This window comes from Rhinoraja longicauda, chromosome 2, assembly GCF_053455715.1.
Source record: "Rhinoraja longicauda isolate Sanriku21f chromosome 2, sRhiLon1.1, whole genome shotgun sequence".
NCBI classification, from domain to species: Eukaryota; Metazoa; Chordata; class Chondrichthyes; order Rajiformes; family Arhynchobatidae; genus Rhinoraja; species Rhinoraja longicauda.
This window is the reverse complement of record NC_135954.1, coordinates 48010193-48029220: the sequence shown is the minus strand read 5'-3', so window position 1 is coordinate 48029220 and position 19028 is coordinate 48010193. Positions and strand designations below refer to the sequence as shown.

The 19028-nt window shown below is 40.0% G+C and overlaps 1 protein-coding gene across 3 annotated transcripts in view; it reads left to right on the top strand.

The window, feature by feature from the left end:
• The window catches only part of tns3 (tensin 3), a 374519-nt gene extending 355685 nt beyond the window's left edge, over positions 1-18834 (top strand). For 2 of the 3 annotated variants that reach the window (XM_078418534.1, XM_078418548.1), the window contains 9 exons: positions 3255-3353; positions 5992-6123; positions 9888-9986; positions 10086-10163; positions 11822-11899; positions 12397-12565; positions 16514-16582; positions 16697-16723; positions 17572-18834. In XM_078418534.1, the coding sequence (XP_078274660.1) occupies positions 3255-3353; positions 5992-6123; positions 9888-9986; positions 10086-10163; positions 11822-11899; positions 12397-12565; positions 16514-16582; positions 16697-16723; positions 17572-17713 (893 nt within the window). In that variant the 3' untranslated portion in view covers positions 17714-18834. The remainder of the gene's footprint in view (positions 1-3254; positions 3354-5991; positions 6124-9887; positions 9987-10085; positions 10164-11821; positions 11900-12396; positions 12566-16513; positions 16583-16696; positions 16724-17571) is intronic. The other variant, XM_078418541.1, reaches the window with a different exon arrangement.
• Positions 18835-19028: the final 194 nt, after the last annotated feature.

Genomic DNA, 19028 nt, shown 5'->3' with positions numbered 1-19028 from the left:
GATTGAATGGCAGAGTAGACTTGATGGGCCGAATGGCCTAATTCTGTTCCTTTTACTTATGAACCAATGAATCCATAAGAACTGTGACTATTTATGTACAAAGAAGATGAATTTTGTTTTTGTTCATATAATTGATGTACACATCGAATACTTTGTAAAGAGCAGCTACTGGAAAGCTGAATGCTAAGCACCCAGCCCACCCACAGTTGGAAAGCTACCACCTCAAAGCAGCAGATCCATTTTGTTTACATTACATGGCTACTGCTGTTGAAGACAAGGCTCTTGCTGGCTGCCCCATTATAATGCAAAGCAAATTGGAACATCCTGCATTGCATTATGTTTTGGTCCCCTCATTCACGAAGGAGCAACTTAATGTAACTGGAATCAAGAGCAGGGATGTTATTTTGTGATATATTGGAAGTGAGCTAAACTTTCCTAATCAAGGTTGCTAATGAGTGCTGCTGCTATTTGCGTTCACCACAAAGTACTGTAATTATGTTACATGGATACGCAGTTTACAACTAGTTTAGTTTAATTTAGTGATATGATCAAAGTCTGCAGAATACTGGTGACCTTGGAGCTTCAGACATTAACATTACAACGGGAATTTTAGATGTTTACTTGCTATTTTAAACAAAAAATTCTCTTCCATAATCTGGAGAGCTGGAGTAAAGTGGTTGAACTTCAGCCCAGGAAGTTTACTTCAGAAACTGTGATGGCTTTTATCTTGATAAGGACAAGATAACACCAAGCATGCAGCCCCTTTTTAAATTGGAGAAGCTTGTTCCTGTAACTTTCATAAAAACGTTGGTTGCCTCCAGATGTTTCCAATTACGCAAATAACAATCTGTATGGTAGAATTTCATCCACCCCAGGAGAGTCCAAAGGTTGTGGACCGTTGACCTGAAGTTAACAAGGATGTGGAATGAGCTACTATTTTCTGTCTACTGGCTCCCAGTGACCACAACGATTCTTTTTTATTTGGTCAAATTGAAACCAAAAAAAGTTGCTTAAGAAAGTAGGCAAGCCAGCCAGCATTAGTGAAAATAGCAACAAGTAAATGTTTTTCCAGCACTGAACTGTCGCTAGTTAAAGCAAAATAAAAGTTCTAAACATTCAGCTCCTGCAGTTTTCTCTTTCATTCTAGTGCTCTGCATTCAATCTTGGAATGCAGTTCTTTTTTTAAAGATACAATGTATGAGTATTTTGAATAATCTAACTCCCAGACACTTGTCAGAGCTACAGGAGGACTAAGCGTGTGGAGTGGAATTAATCTTAAAATGTTTGAAGTATAAGAATGGCCCAGCACTGACACTACACTGATTAGACCTATGAACTTGTGTTAATACGAAACAAGAAAGTGTGTTGGCTCTGCCTGCTTGTGGAATCTGTCACTATTACTGCATAAAATGTGTGTGCAGTTCTGGTCATAAGAATCATGTTGCAGCTTTATGGGACTTTGGTTAAACTGCATTTGGAGTATTGTGCTCATTTCTGGTCTCCCTATTGCAGAAAAGACATGGAGGCTTTGGAGAGGGTGCAGAAGTTGTATACCAGAATGTTGCCTGAATTATTGGTAACAGCTATAAGAAGAGTCTGGACAAATGTGGATTGTTTTCTCCAGAAAGCTGGAGATTGAGGGGAGACCTGATAAAAGTATGTAAAATTATGAGAGGCATAATTAGGGTAGACGGTGAGAATCTTTATCCTATGGTGGAAATGTTAAAGGCGACAGGGAATACCATTAAGGTGAGGGGGGCAAGATGTTTTTTTTAAAGTGGTGGGTGCCTGAAACACACTGCTAGGGTTGGTGGTGGAGCCAGATACCATTGTGATATTTAAGCAGCTTTTAGATGGGCACATGGATATGAAAAGGGAAGGGAGGGATGCAGATTACATGCAGGCAGAGGAGATTAGTTATCTTGGCATCATTCGGGACGGATGTTTTGGGCCGAAGTTCCTGTTCCCGAGCTGTATTGTTCAATGTAAACTTGTCTTTTACAAATAATGCATCACCAAGGTATATGTCTCTGTCTCTATATGTCATGTTTATAATTGTATGAATACTGAATTTTATTATTGATAATATATATTGAACCTATGTAACTTTTAGTCTTTGATCATATTAGAACTTAAATCAGTACAGCACAACCTTAGGCCCAAGACGTCTGCACCAAACATGAAGCCAAATTAAAGTAATTCTTTCTGCCTGCACATGATTCATATCCCTCCATTCTCTGCATATTCATGTGTCTATCCAAAAGCCTTTTAAATGCCACTATCCTATCTGCCTCCGCCACGACCTCTGGTACCACATTTCAGGCATCCACCACTCTGTGTGCAAAATAACTTGCTCTGCACATCTCTTTCAAACTTTCCTCCTCTCACCTTAAAGCTATGCCTTCTAGTATGGTGACATTTTCACCATGCGGGGGAAGAAAAGGTTCTGATTATCTATGGTATAATGCTTGTTATCATCATTTTATAAACTTCTATCGGGTCTCCCCTCAGCTTCCAAAGTTACAGAAATAAAAAAAATCCGTCTTGGTAAGCATGACTCTAGGACTATGACTCTCCTTATAGCTAATACCCCATAATCCAGATAGCCACCTGCACCCTCTCCAAAGCCTCCATATTCTTCTTGTACACAATACTTCGAATGTAGGCAAAAGCTGCAGCATGATTTCCTGACTTGTATACTCAATGTACCAACCTATGATGGCAAACATACCATTGGGTTTCTTTACAGCTCAATCCGCTTACATTGTTACTTTCACTGAGCTATGGATTTGGGGCCCCAAGATTCCTCTGTACATTAACACTATTAATGGTCCTGCCATTTAACTGTATACTTTCCCCTTACATTTGACTTCCTAACAATTAAACTCCGCCTGCTCTTTCTCTGCCCATATCTACAACTGAAATATGCTGCTGTAGCCTTTGACAACCATCTTCACAGTTTGCAACTCCACCAGTGTTTGTGTTGTCTTTTGAACATTTTCTAACTCAGCCCATCAATATTTTCTTCCAAGTCATTTATGTTTATAAGGTTCCAGCAATGAACCCTGCAGAACATCATTGGTCACAAACCTCCAGCCAGAAAAACACACTGGCACCTCTGCCCTCTGCCTTCTATGTGTAAGACAGTTCTGAAACTAAGTGACTGTTGATCTTACTGTGTTGATTTTTGTTGCAAATATGAAGACCAGGTTTAAATTAGGAAGTAGCATTTTGAATGTTTTCTTTTGCTCTAGTTACAGATTTAAGTTCTTCATCTGATAAACATGTGACGGTAAAATTTGTACAAGACACGTCCAAGTTTTGGTACAAGGCAGAGATATCACGTGAACAAGGTGAGCAGGAGCCACATTTTGGTTATGTGAAGAATCTTTCGAACTATCATGGACTATCCTAAAAATAGCCTGATAGTGAGAGTGTGGTGATGCGGAGACTGTGAACGGCAATCTCAAGTAATGATCTACAGTTGACGACAGAGTGAAATTAATTGCTGGGTTAGAATTGAAAGAAGGCACATGAGGAAACTTGCAGGTTGCCCCATAGCTCTGCAGCACCAGATTTTTCTCACAAAGATCCTCACCTGGAAGGCTCATTGGAAGGAGTCAATTTTGCCCATTTCCGTTTCTTCTCCCATAAGCCGGCATTGAGTAGTTTAATTTAGAAATACAGCGCAGAAACAGGCCCTTTGGCCCACCAGTGATCCCTGTACTCTAGCACTATCCTGCAAACTTGGGTCAATTTACAATTTCACCAAGCCAATTAGCCTACAACCCTGTACATCTTTGAAGTGTGGGAGGAAAACCGGCGCTCCCAGAGAAAACCCATGCAGGTCCCGGGGAGAACACACAAACTCCGTACAGACAGCACGCATAATCAGGATGGAACCCTGGTCTCTTGGGCTGTAAGGCAGCAACTCTATGGCTGCGCCACCGGATGCAGTTATCAAGTTTCTCCGTCCACATTTGAAATGTGGCTGCATTGAAAAAGAATGGGGGGAGTATCCCAGCTCATTAGCTGGAGAAGTTGTTCAATGCTGCCTCTGTTACAGAAAGGAAGCCGACAATGAGCCTACTGTGTTTGCTACTTAAACAGTCTTTTTGAGAGAAATCTTATTTGATCAACAACAACATATTTGCAGCGTGTTCATTCCTCCTCTTCTGCAACATCCTTCCCATTCCCATACTGTCCTTTCAGTCCTGGGACTCCTCCATTATGAGAGTGAGACCACATGCAAATTGGCAGAACAGCACCTCACATTCTGCTTGGATAGCTTTCTACTCAATGGTATGAATATGGAATTCTCCAATTCTAGGTAGCTAACCTACTAACATCCCCTCCTCTCCCCCCCCCCCTCCCTTTCTTTCAACCTCTCTTCACTGTGCCCACCTAGATGTGCACCCATTTCTCCCTTTCCCCCATCTCTTTCCTTCTCATTTTGTGCATCTTTTATCCTTATATTTTCACTGACTTTTCATCTCTGACCTTTGGCCAACAATCCACTAATCAAAGTCCCATCCCCACCTCTCTTCCAGCTTTCACAACCCACCACTATCAGACTAAAGAAGGGTCCTGATCCGAGACGTCACCTGTCCAGAAATGCTGCCTGACCTGCTGAGCACACCGGTCTTTTTCTTTAATAATCCAGCACCTGCAGTTACTTAAGTCTCGTCTGTTATGATTGATGGAACAATCCATTTTGTCAAATGTACCAATCGTAGTGAAGCAAAATAATTTCATTTTGATTTCCTCAGATCACAATCTGAGAATTAACTTTCACTTAAAACTGAACTCGCCTCATCAACCCTCAGTTGACCTCAAGACGTGTCCAATGATTTAAACAAGTATACGATCTTAGGAGCACAAGGTTAAATGCTCCCATGGCTCAATGATGGAATGTTACAGTGCATAACTTTTTATTGCTGTGGTTAATGTGGTATAAAGCTCTTTTATAAAGCAGTGCATAAATTCTCATAATTGAAAATACTAGAAACCCTGTTTATGTACTATTATTTAGAAAAGTTACGATCTCCGTTTACTTTCCATGTAATCAAAATGGGAAATGGTCTTCTGCCAACAAAATATTGCATGTTGCAATGATATTTGTGAACCCATAACAGCCTGTGCAGATATTTGCAGAGAAAATAACCAAGATTTTATTTTTTTTACAGATAAACATCTTTCAGAATAATTCATTAATTTAAACCATTGGAGCAGTGTAACCAAAATAATTCATACATTTTAATCATTTGACCTGAGTAATCATTTTTATAGGGAACCCTCTACATTGAAAAATAGCTACGTTATTCTTTCCCTTTTAACAAACTTCCTAGCTCACATTTTATTGGGACTGAAAAGCTCTGGTCATTGCAATGCATACTTGCAGTATCCTCTGGTACACTGGCTGCTGTCTAAGGAGAGCAGCAAAGCTGGACATGGCGCAGATATGACTTTGATAGTCAATGCACTCACCACTGAAATGACAGATCCTTCAAGTATGTTACAATAGGTGTCAGAATCTACCAGGCCTGATACCCGTTGATGCTAAATGCTAAACATAGTCGTCTCCAAATAGTCAGCTGTTCAGGCAAAATCCTTGGAGAACATGACGTTTTGGGTTGGGACTGATTGAATCAATCTGAAGAAGGGTCCTTACTGGAAACCTCACCGATCCATGTTCTCCAGGAATACTGCCGTATACCCATTGAGTTACCCCAGCATGTTGTGTCTTTTTTTTGTAAACCAGCATCTGCAGTTCCTCGTTTCTATAGATCAACTATTATTAGTTTGCTCTAAAAAGATCAGTGGAAAATGGTAGAGATGGCTATCAAAGTGTATGTAGATTAAGCAAAATGGAATAATTTCTAACACAAAGAAATCTCCACCGCAATGTGACAAGAAACATTCATTTGAAGTTTAGAAATTAAGCCATGCTCAAAGGATCCAAGTTTAACAATTTGATTATTAACTCTACAGCCATTACGTTACTAAAAGATAAAGAACCAGGATCGTTTATTGTCCGGGACAGCCATTCTTTCCGGGGAGCTTATGGATTGGCAATGAAAGTGGCCACGCCCCCTGCATCTGTGCTTCAGCAAAGCAAGAAAGGTAATCTAAATTCAAAATGACCAGCATGCAGATTGCATGTATTCTTTTTAACATCAGCTACAACTCTAATGTGGCATCATATATGGTGGAAAAGAAAAATGTCCATGCAGAACAGAACATAGAAGTGTCAGCATCAGAACAATTGCTTCAGCCCACAATGTTCATGCCGAACATGATACCAAGTTAAACTGATCTCATCTATCTGTACCTGATCCATATACCTCCATTCCTTGTACTTCCAAGTGCCTATCTAAAATCCACTTAAAGACCACTATTGTATCTGCCTCCACCAACCCGGGACCCCGGGCAATGCGTTCCAGGTCCCCACCAGTCTCAGTGTAAAAAAACTTTCCTCCTCTAACTTTATACCAATTCATTCTAATGTTGGACATTTCCACCCTGGGATTGATGAGTGATGACAAGAAAGTAACAATAATGACAGGAAGATGGAATTTCAGAAAGGGACAAAAAGTTGATAAAAACAGAAGGAAGAAAATGTCAGAAAGCATGCCTTTGATGGCTTTACTAACGTACTGTTTAAGAGACATTTGGACAGGAACCGGGATAGGATAGGTTTAGAGGGATCGAGGCCAAGCGCGGCAGGTAGGACTAGTGTAGATGGGGCACGTTGGTCGTCGTGGGCAAGTTGGGCCTGTTTCCACATTCTGTGACTAAATGACAAGATTGAGAAAGGATGGGAATGTATAGTGGAAACAGTGGCTGAAGGATCGTGGAATGAATGTCACATCTGTGTTCTGCAAGACCAATGTAATTGAGTTAATAGAAAGAATGAAAATGTGAAAGTAGCTGAATAGCATCATGGGCAAATGCAATTTAGCGCAGGACAGAATTTAAACACCAGTGCCTTTTTTGGAAATTGTTTCTAGGGGGAAGCATGCTGAATAAGAACAAAGCAGAAGCAAAGATGATGTGTAGGAGGGATGGGTACAAATCAGTTGAACCAAGTAATCAGTTCCAAACCAAATAGAAAAATGGAGGTGTTTTACCGAAAGCAGATAATGTGCCTGAACGTTTCAAGCGTGCAACGGTGGTCAAGGCATGGCGAGCTTGAATGCCTTTCAAAGCTACAGCTAGAGCATTTTTAGTGCTTGTTCGGTAGTTGAAAGAAGGAGTTCATACAGAAAAACATGGAGAATGCAAACCAGATCTCCAATGGATGTGAAGAAATATTAAATAATTCATACTTTTTGTGATGTGTTGGTGTTGACCTAAGTAATGCAGCAAAGCAAGATTGAATGAGAGACAGAGAGTTAAATGGACAAAGTGTTGTAGTAATAGGGGATCAGGCAGTATCCCTGGAGAACATGTCTACGAGATGTTTTGGGTCAGAACCCTTTTTCAGACTGAAATTGATTCAGGTTGAATGAGGTTTTTACAGCCATTAGGTGGTATTTCGGCACATTTAGTTTAATTAGCATCTCATCTAATTGCCACTATCCATAACTCTCTCCCACATTTGTTAATAATCAATACTTAAAACGTATTCTGAACATCAATTTATTTTTGATAAAGTATTTTAATACTGTTTCATGATAACCCGATGTATAAAAATTGCTTTAAATTATATTAATTACAGCCATTGGTCTGAAGAAGGGTCTCGACCAAAACGCCACCTATTCCTTTTCTCTAGAGATGCTCTCTGACCTGCCGAGTTATGTCTATGAAATTCCTGCATTTTGTGCCTATCTTTGGTTTAAACCAGCATCTGCAGTTCCTTCCTACACGTTGTTTGTATTTAATGGTTTAGTTGATAGCTGATTAGCACCTGTTTATTTTTCCATACTTTACCTTAAGGCCTCTCCGGTCGGTCACCTTTGTGTTATTTTGGTGCAATGGAAGGGGCTGCAGTTTCTGCTAATTATTCTCCATGGTCTTGGTCACTTATTAATTCCATCTGGTCACTTAATTGCCTTTGCTCTCTTCTTTATACAAGGCATCAGAGATATTCATATTATGACCTAATCAGTGATCTCTTCAGGTTTACCATTACCTCTTTTGTTTTCTGCACCTTTAATTTCATAACTCAGAATCTCATGTGGAATTTTCTTAAGTTTATTACTTGGCTTTTGAAAGTCTTTTTTAATTCTTAAAATCGTGGCTGTTCTCATTCTCTAGAACAATTGTTTCTTCCTCTTAGATATGCCATTCTGCATTACAAACATTTAGATTATTAGTCGGCCTCTGGACCCCAGAAGCCTGTTCCATTATTAAATGAACTCATGACTGATTGTTGTGTCAACTCTGCATTCTCATTTTACCATGGTAACCTATCACATTAATAATGTAGGTATCACAAAATGCTGGAGTAACTCAGTAGGTCAGGCAGCATCTAGGAGAGAGGGAATGGGTGACATTTCGGGTCTTCTTCAGACATTAATAATGTACCTCACCTTAACATATTCAAAGACCCGACTGCCCTTTGAGGAAGTATATTCTAAAAAGAACTCAGCTCTGAGGGGAAAAAAATATCATGTCATCTGTCTTAAATGGAAAAACTCTTATCTTTAGAGTCTGAAGGAAGATCCTGACCTGAAATGTCACCTATCCATGTTTTACAATGGGGCTGCCTGACCCACTAAGTTACTCCAACAGTTTGTCTTTTTCTCTTATTTTTTAATCAGTGACACTTAGTTACTCCCACACAAAAGATATCTTCCTTTATAATAAATGGAAACTTGTTGGGTTTTCAAATTCTTTGCTGTTCTTGCATACTAATAACTTTTGCAAATCAAGCACAACAGCCAAATAAATCCACATCTTGAAGTGTTGTTATCTACCAATTTAGCTTTTTAAATTTTACTTCCAATTTAAGCAATTTCATGTTTTCTGATACTGCACTTCATTTGTTAGAAATTTACTCTGGTTTATTTTGTACCTCCTTATATGCTTTTCGCAACTTACTTTATTTTCGTTCTTGTGTCTTCAGCAAATTTAGCAACTATTTTTGATTAGCAAAGGTTTTTTGCTATTTCCAATCTGAGCGAACCAATGCATCAGTTATACAACTGTAACTTCCTTCATTGGCCAGAGTATTGATTATAGAAGTTGGGAGGCCACATTTAGAGTATTGTTCAGTTTTGGTCAACATGCTATAGAAAAGATGTTGTCAAGCTGGAAAGGGTGCAGAGAAGATTTACGAGGATGTTGCCAGGACTGGAGGGCCTGAGCTACAGGGAGAGGTTGAACAGGCTAGGACTTTATTCCTTGGAGCGCAGGACAATGAGAGGTGATCTTACAGAGGTGTACAAGATCATGAGAGGAATTGGTCAAGTAAATGCAGTCTTTTGCCCTGAGTTGGGGAATCAACAACCAGAGGACATAGGTTTAAAGTAAGGGGTGAAAAATGTAATAGAAACCTGAGGGATATATTTTTTTCTACACAAAGGGTGGTGGGTTATGGAATGAGCTGCCGGAGGAAGCAATTGTTGCATAAGGTTTAAGAAACATTTTAACAGGTACTTGGATGGGATAGGTTTAGAGGGTTATGGCAGGCAGGCAGGTGGGACTAGTGTAGATAGGGCATATTGATCAGCCTGGACAAGTTGGGCCGAAAGGCTTGTTTCCACATTGTGTGACTATGATCAGCATTCTCTTGTCTCTTCATGATGAACCATGAGGACCCACATATTCCTCAGCCTTCAGCTCCCCTAACTCGATCAGCGTCTTTCTACAGAAGGGTTTATTTTCATGTCTGTCTGCCTGATTCACTGACCTGCATGTTAATGTTGCCCTTTATTTGACAGCAGCAGGAGACATATCGAACGAGCTGGTCAGACATTTCCTGATTGAATGCACCCAAAAGGGAGTGCGATTAAAGGGATGTCCCAATGAACCATACTTTGGTATGCTTTTTTGTTTATTTAGCAAATATGATCTAGACATATTTCTTTTAACTGATACGATGTTCTTTATCTAATGCACCTTATTATCTGTTTGATCAGGGAGTCTGACTGCTTTGGTTTATCAACATTCCATCACCCCACTGGCGTTGCCTTGCAAGTTGCTCATCCCTGATAGAGGTAAAGATAAACTTTGATTGAGAACAACTAATGAAAAGCATGTACTTTTTGAAAAGCCTGGTTTAAAGAAATTGCTCCTGTCACCTAATCGTTCATGTAGAGGTAAAATGTTTGATATCGCTTCGAAAACATTGTTTTAGAACATAACCTGATAGTCTTACGTTAATGCCTCAGCTGAAAATCCAGGGAATACAAAAGGGATGGGAGTGAAAATTGAGTACATGAGGCTTATAGGGAAAGGACAATTGTAAGGTGATCCCGTATTGCCTTGAAGAAGGCCGCGTCTCACCACCATAGTCCATTTAAAAAAAAGGAGATCCAGCATGGATGCAGGCCCTTGGGCTCACCAAGTCCATGCTGACCAGTGATCACCCCATACTCCAGCACTAACATACAGAATAGGGACAATTTACAATTTTACGGAAGCCAATAAACCTACAAACCTCTACATCTTTGGAGTGTGGGAGGAAACCGCAGTACCCAGGGAAAACCCACACGGTCAGAGGGAAAATGTACAAACTCCTTACAGACAGCACCCATAGTCAGTATCAAACACTGGTCTTGGGAGCTGTAAGGCAGCAACCCTACCGCTGTGCCACCCAGTCCTTGTGGTAAAGATGCTTCTTAGTGATATTGTGTAGGGATTTTCAGGCTTTATACCCACTGAAGATTAGAGAACGGCAGAATACTTGCACATCAGGTTGTTGAGCAATTTCAAAGACAGTCCGAAGGTGCTAATGATCCCACACCCTTGTTTTCTTGTCCTCGGTTACTGAAATCATAGGTTTTGGAGATCGTGTTGGAGTAACTGCCATGAGAAACTGCATTCCATTTTATAGAAAGTACAGAATGAAACTTTTGTACTGTTGATGGAGAAAATATTGTGGCTTTATGTCAGGAAGTGATGTGCTGATATGTTATTTATTAATCTAAGGATACAAAGTGCTAGAGTAACTCAGCGGGGTCAGGCAGCAACACTGGAGAACATGGATAGGTGATGTTTCGGATCTAGACACTTCAGGGTCTGAAGAAGGGTCTTGAGCCGAAACATCACCTATTTATTTTCTCCAGAGATGCTGCCTGACCTGTTGAGTTACTCCAGCACTTTGTGTCATTTTTTTGTAAGCCAGCATCTGCAGTTCCTGGTTTCTACTCTATTTATAGATCTGGTTGTTCGAGGTGGCCAATACCTTGAATGGCATTTTAGCTCACAAAAGTAAATCTTTTTTGCTTTAATGTTACTGCAAAGCAATTAGAAGGCTTATATTGTTTTAAAGTGTCAAGTTTCTAATGTTACAAGTCTATATATTCTTGGGCTTTTCCGTTGCCAGTGGTGTGAATGGTTATTAATAACTACATGTGGCAATCTATTCTGATTAGTTGTTTGCAGCTACACCAACCTGCCAGAAACCATTAATGAATAACAAAACGTTGAAGGAAATTCCAAGCTGCAGAAAGGGTTCTCAGACCATTAAAATATTAAGTATCAATGTTAGTTTTCTAATGATCTAAAATGTATTTCTCACAATGGGATTTTATTCAGCTTTGCAAAAAAGTAAATCTGACAAAACCTCAACGTTAGTGCTGAACAGCTTAGACAAGTAGTAAATCAAACAATAAGTGGGGTGGTTGAAATGTGATCTTCACATCTCCTGCAGATCCTTTGGAAAATGGAATTGATGTCACTGCACAAACTGCCACCAACTCTGCTGCAGAATTACTGAAACAAGGAGCAGGTAAGGTTTCAGTGATGTTGCTTCGGTAAATTGCTTCCGCTATTTATGTTAGGCAGGCTGGTTAAGTCCCTTTACCAGATTTGTTAAATATTTAGTGGTCTTTCTTCGTGTCCATTGCTGGCTTTTGCGTTGGCATGATTGTGGTTTTGGATATTCATTTGCACCCTTCCACCCATTGACTCAACACCATATTTATTTAATTTACTAACTTGCACGCCTTTGGGATGCAAGTGGAAATTGGAGCATCCCATGGAGATGCATGCATTCAGAGAGAGAATGTGCATATTCCACCAGTATGGGGGTCCACCAGTATGGGGGTCAGGATTGAACTGGGTCACTGGAGCTGCCGGACAACATATCTATTAGCTGCAGCAGAGTACTGCTCTTTTATTATTAGAATAGACCTTTAACTCTTTGTGGAGGTCATTGGGCTACTTACAAATTATAATCGTGCAAAATATGACCTGCAAATAGCTTCATTCTGTGTTTGTTTTCAGCATGTAATGTGTGGTACCTGAATTCTGTGGACATGGAGTCTCTGACCGGACATCAAGCAATCCAGAAAGCAACGTCAGAAACACTAATGCAGACCCCAACACCAGTCTCTACTGTTGTACATTTTAAAGTATCTGCCCAAGGCATTACTCTGACTGACAATCAAAGAAAGTAAGTATGTTCTATGTTTGAACTTAAACGGGAAAGGTACAGTAAAAAAATGTCTAACATCCTTTATCTCCATATAGTTTCATTCTCATTGCAAAATGTCACATTTCCCCACAGACTGGGCAATAATAATTGTACGAGTACACTTCTGCAAAGAGTTTGAGACAGCAACCGTATTCAAAGAGCTATTCAGTGGGTATAGAATTTCAAAATGACGATTAGGATGTTAAATGATGGTAGAAGATGTGCTTAAACTGAGAATTGTCGAGGTAGTTGGAAGTTGAAGGTGATAACTGGATAAACATTGAAGGACCTTGCATTGGACACTGAGGCATTCTACAAAGAAGAGTCCCATCAATAGGGTTGGGGGGGCTACCACTTTGCCTGCTCACAACCTAGAGATGTCATCACTTCGTGACCCTGAAACTTTCTTATCATATGAATGGGTGTGTTTACTTATTGATCAGAAAGTAGCAGATTATTTTAAATGTATAAACTAAGTTCCAAATAACCTACTTGATCTATTCAGTCAGTATGATATGGCTCATAATAAGCAGATTATGATGCATATTCAAGTTGTAAAAGTGTGTAGATTATTGATAACTGTTTTCAGTCTTTTGTAGACAGACTTCAATGAACGACTGAGCAGATATGCTGTTAACAATATTAAATCAATCACATTAATAATTTTCACTTGGCCTAATCTTGTAAATAGAATTCAGTGCTCAATTTCTTTTGATCTACCGGGTTGGTAATAAAACATAGGAGCAGTATACGCCCATTCAGACCATCAAGTCCACTCTGCCATTCAATCATGGTTGATCTATTTTTCCCTCTCAACGCCATTCTCTTGCTAATCCCCTTAACCTGTCAATATACTTGAAATGGAGACATTATTTGATACATCTGAAGTTTAAAAATAGAAAATGCCTCTAGTTACTGTATGTTTTAAATCATCCACAAAGGGAAACTTCATACTTTAAAATGCCTATGCTGTTGAATGCAGTGTGGTAGTTGCATCACAGTTAGTGTTTGCAAATTCCTAAGAAGTTAGTTTCACTTCACTGGTTTAATTGAAAGGGAAAACTGAAATGAATTTCCACTGTCATTATGGTAAAGTTATAGAACTTAGAACTGCTCTTGGCAACTGTCTTGGTTGAATGTCATTCTCCCAATAGTCAAGTTGGTGGATGCTGCCTTGTAGATACTAACACATAGAAAAGTAAATATTAGAACAGGCCCTTTGGCCCGCAATGTCAAATGATGAACATAATGCCAAGAAAACTAATCTCATCTACCTACACAGGACCATATCCCTCCATTCTCTACATATCCATGTGCCCATCTGAAAGCCTGTAAAATGATATTATCATATCTGCGTCCACCATCATCACTCCTGACAGCACGTTTCAGTCACCCACTACTCTGTTGAAAAAGCTTACCCCGCACATCCTCAAACTTTTCATATTTTATATTTCAGATACAGCGCGGAAACAGGCCTTTTCGGCCCACCAAGTCCGCACCGCCCAGCGATCCCCGCACATTAACACTATCCTACACACACTAGGGACAATTTTTACATTTACCCAGTCAATTAACCTACATACCTGTACGTCTTTGGAGTACGTCTTTGCCCCTCTCACCTTAATATTTTACCCTCTTGTCATTTCCATCCTGGGAATAATTTCTGACTGACTACCCTATACATGCCTCTCATAGTTTTATATACCCGATAGGTCTTCACTCAACCTAAAGTATACTAGAGGAAACTATCCACGTTTGTCCAACCTCTCCTCATTACTAATACTTTTTAATCCAGCCAGCATTCTGGTAAGATATAGAAATAAGGAGCTGCACAGGCTTGTTTACACAAAAGGACACAAAGTGCTAGAGTAACTCAGCAGATCAGGCAGCATCTCTGGAGAACATGGATAGGTGGCATTTTAGGTCAGGACCCTTCCTCAGTGTTCTTGTAAACTTCTTCTGCAACACCATGTCCTTCCACAGTACCTCAAATGCAGCCTAACCAAAGTCATATAAAACTTCAACATTACTTCCTGACTCCTGTACTCAGTGCCCCTGCTGATGAAGGCAAGCATGCCATTGGCCTTCTTTATCACTCTGTCTACTTGTGTTGCCACTTTCAGGGAACTATGGACTTGGACCCTAACGTCCCCTCTATGCATCAATACTGTCAAAGGTCTTGCCATCAATTGTGTACCTTTCCCTTACATTCGACCTCGCAAACTGCAACACCCCACACTTGCTTGAATTATCTCCAACTGCTATTTCTCTGCCCATTTCTGTGTTGATGTATATCCCCCCTGTATACTTTGACAGTTTTCAAGAGAGAGTTAGATTTAGCTCTTGAGACTTGAATCAAGGGATATGGGGGAAAAGCCGGAACGGGGTACTGATTTTGGATGATCAGCCATGATCATATTGAATGGCGCTGCTGGCTCGAAGGGCCAAATGGCCTACTCCTGCACCGTGTTTCGATGTTGACAGCCTACCTCACTGTCGGCAACTTCAGCAACCTTGGTCTCGTCTGCAAACTTATTAACAAATCCATCTACATTTATAACCAAGTAATTTATATATATCGTTAAAAAAAGAGGTCCCAGCACAGCTTCCTGTGGTACTACACCAGCCAGAATAACACCCTTAAACCACAACTCTCTATCTTCAATCAGTAAACCAGTTACGGATCCATATGGCAAACAGTGAATCGAGTGCATCTTAAATCTTCTGGATTAGCCTAACATAGGACATTATATCAAATGCCTTACTAAAATCCATGTTGACATAATCAATGTAGAAACCATCCAGTGCCCAAACGTCATCGATCATCTCTGTCACCTCTTCAAAAAACTCTTGCATAAGACATTACCTGCCACGTACAAAGTCATGCTGACCGTCCCTAATGAACCCGTTCTCTTTCAAATTGGAGTAAATTCCATCCCAAAGAGTCCTCTCCAATGGTACCCTACCACTGACGCAAGGCTCGCCAGCCTATTATTTCCTCTGTTATCTCTACCTGCCGCCTTGAACAGAGGAACAACATTCGCTACTCCCAATTCCTTCAGACCTTGCCTGTGGCTAGAGGAAAATGCAGAGATCTTTGTCAAAACACCTGCAATCTCCTTTCTTGGCCTCTCAATAACCTGGGATAGATCCCATAAACCCTGGGGAATTATCCACCTTCATTCCCTACATGACCCTCAAGACCACCACCTTCTTGATCTCAAACTGCCCTTACTGATTAGTATTCTCCACATTGATCACATCCTCCCTGCCCATCTCCTTAATGAATGTGAGATATCTCTTTCTATCAAGCAGCACGGTTTGTGCTGGTTACAGAACGATACATAATACTTAAATACTTTTTGCCTCAATCCAGTTTTCAGGCCGACTGCAAAGAATGTGATACATTTGGGGAGTGCAAAAGAAGTAATTAAAAATGAGGTGTTAAAGTTTGAGATAAATCATAGGTGTAAACACACTTGGATTATTATGTACAGTTCTGGCCACCAGGCTACAGGAAGGGTGTGATTAAGATAAAGGTGCAAAGATTTACAAGGATGTTACCTGGACTGGGGGGCCTGAAGTATAAGAGATGGGAAAGGATTGGACTCTTCTCCCCGGTGTGAAGGGTTAATGGTTTATAAAATCATGGGGGGGTTGTTAACTGGATCAGTTGGATTGAAGGGCCAGTTTTCATGCTAGATAACTATTAATTTGACCATTGCTAAGTAATTATTCATCTTTGAGTTGAGGCAACAACGGAAGACTATTCAAACGGGACATCTTGGAATCAAAATATTTAAAAATCAGCCCGTTAATCTTGCACAGTTACATTTCAGTTACCTACAATAACCGATTTTGATAACAGCTCATTAATCTGAATTAATATTGTTTGTTAACAGCAAGTTTTCTCTTACGCTTTTACAGACTGTTCTTCAGAAGACATTATGCTGTCAACACGGTGATTTTCTGTGCTTTGGATCCACAAGATAGAAAGTAGGTTTGGTCGTTTTATCCACTTTACAATAGCAAAGTGTTGAACAATATGAGATGGGTTTGAGATTCTCATGCCTGTTTTTTTTTTTGTTTCCTTCCCTTTCTCCGCAAAAGGTGGACCAAAGATGTTGGCTCAACAAAGTAAGTCTCTAAAATATGACATTTATGGAATAGTTTAAATTTACCTTGAGAGAGGTTTAGTTTAGAGATAGAGGGTGGACACAGACCCTTCGGCCCACCAAGTCCACTCTGACCATTGATCACCCGTACACCAGTTCTATGTTTTGCATTCTACGCACGAGAGACAATTTATAGAAGCCAATTAACCTTCAACCTTTGGTATGTGGGAGGAAACCCATGTGGTCACAGGGAGAGCATACAAAAACCTCAAAAAAACCACACCCGCAGTCAGGATGGAACTCGGGTCTCTGGCGCTGAGAGATAGTAACTCTAACGCTGTGCCACTGTGCTGCCCCAATGTATGTACACAAAAACAAAAGTGCTGGAAACACACGGCAGGACTGAGCAGAGGCAGTTCATATGTGATCGGAGCAGAATTAGGCTATTTGGCCCATCAAGTCTACTCCACCATTCAATCCTGGCTGATCTCTCCCTCCTCACCCCATCCTCCTGGCTTCTCCCCACAAACCCTGCACTAATCAAGAATCTATCTATCTCTGCCTTAAAAATATCCATTGACGGCCTCCACAGCCTTCTGTGGCAATGAATTGCACAGATTCACTACCCTCTGACTGAAGAAATTCCTCCTCTTCTCCTTCCTAAAGATACGTCTAATTCTAAGGCTCAGTTAGTGACCCTTCAGCAGAAAGGTTCTGGTGATCGATCTGAAATATTGACTCTCTTTCTGTCTCCACGGATGCTGCCCGACCTACCAAGAGCTCCCAGCACAATCGGTTTTTGTTTCAGATTTTGATCACCTGCAATTTTGTACACAACCTTCAAATAATTTTTGCTTTCCCTTTTGGTAGAATTTTTGGATTTGTGGCAAGGAAGCAAGGAAGTGCCACAGATAATGTCTGCCACCTCTTTGCCGAGCACGACCCTGAGCAGCCTGCCAGCGCCATTGTGAACTTCGTGTCAAAAGTCATGATCGGATCCCAGAAGAAGTAATCGTGTTCCGATTCTACGGAAACCCACTATGAGAAGAGTAACGGTTTTTAAACAAAAGAAAATTAGAAAAAGTAAAACTGCAAGGCAATAATAATCTGGGTCAATAGTTAGTCACGTTCAGAGAGTTTGTATAAGTTGAACAATGGTAAGAGCAAGTATAATTTCATTTAGAGGGGAGCAGAGACATGAACTTTGGAGGATAACTGACCTTTATTCCAAACTATCAGAAAAGATGTATGGCTTCTGTGATTATTCGTTATCATTTGATCTTATTTGTTGAGGTGAAGGGTCAGTGTTTAGTTTTATTTTTGCTGCTTTGAGCAGGATAAGCTGAACAGTTCTTTAAAAACCATCGGAAAAACTGAATTTTTATTTATTTGACACCATATCCTGAATAGCTTGCAGCTAATCTGAAGATTGTACTCGCGCATATGTTAAAGCTAACATGCTCAGTCACGATCGGACTGTCAATTTTGTTTCTCAGTGATGCAAACTATTCTCTAATGCGTGCAACACCCACGTATCATTCCAGAACCTCTGGCATTTTAGTACAAGTAGGATAGATATTAATGTTTATGTAGATCTATTTTATATCATTGCAATTTTTGTTACAATGGATGAAATCTATATAGGTACACAGTTAGGTATGAGATTCTTGCCAAAGACATACCATTGAACCAGCACTTTGAACGGCCGTGCATAAACACGAGTTCAGTGATTGAATTCCCCTTTTTCCAATTCCCTTTTTCCCTCCTATTAAACTACTGTATCCACCCGTGTGTGTTGTTTCCAGTGTTAACTAATTGTGAAAATGCCAAAATGCAAGTTCAAATGTTTTTACTTTGACCAATTATCTGTATTACCAAAATCATTTTAGTCATTTCTATCTGCTTTGGCTAGTCTGTATGTTGTAGTGTTCTTAAAAGCATCCTGTAAAAAAAAATCTTGTATCCATTATGTAATTATCTGATTGTGGATGATCAGCCATGATCACAATGAATGGCGGTGCTGGCTCGAAGGGCCAAATGGCCTCCTCCTGCACCTATTTTCTATGGTTCCATGTTTCTATGTAAATGAATTATGTTCTATAATTCTTTGTATAGTCCTTTTCCATTCTTTGAAACAATCTGTTAAAATTATAATAAATACAATAAATTTTAGTTTCTTCTTTCACTTGTTCATGCGTGGATCACAAAACATTGTTTTATTTGACAGTTATTTATTTGTGCTTTAGTTTAGGTTTCTGTACAAATTATTCCTGTAAAATCAATGTTATTCATTCTTCTTTGAGTTAAGCTGCAGCTGGTCTAGTGTG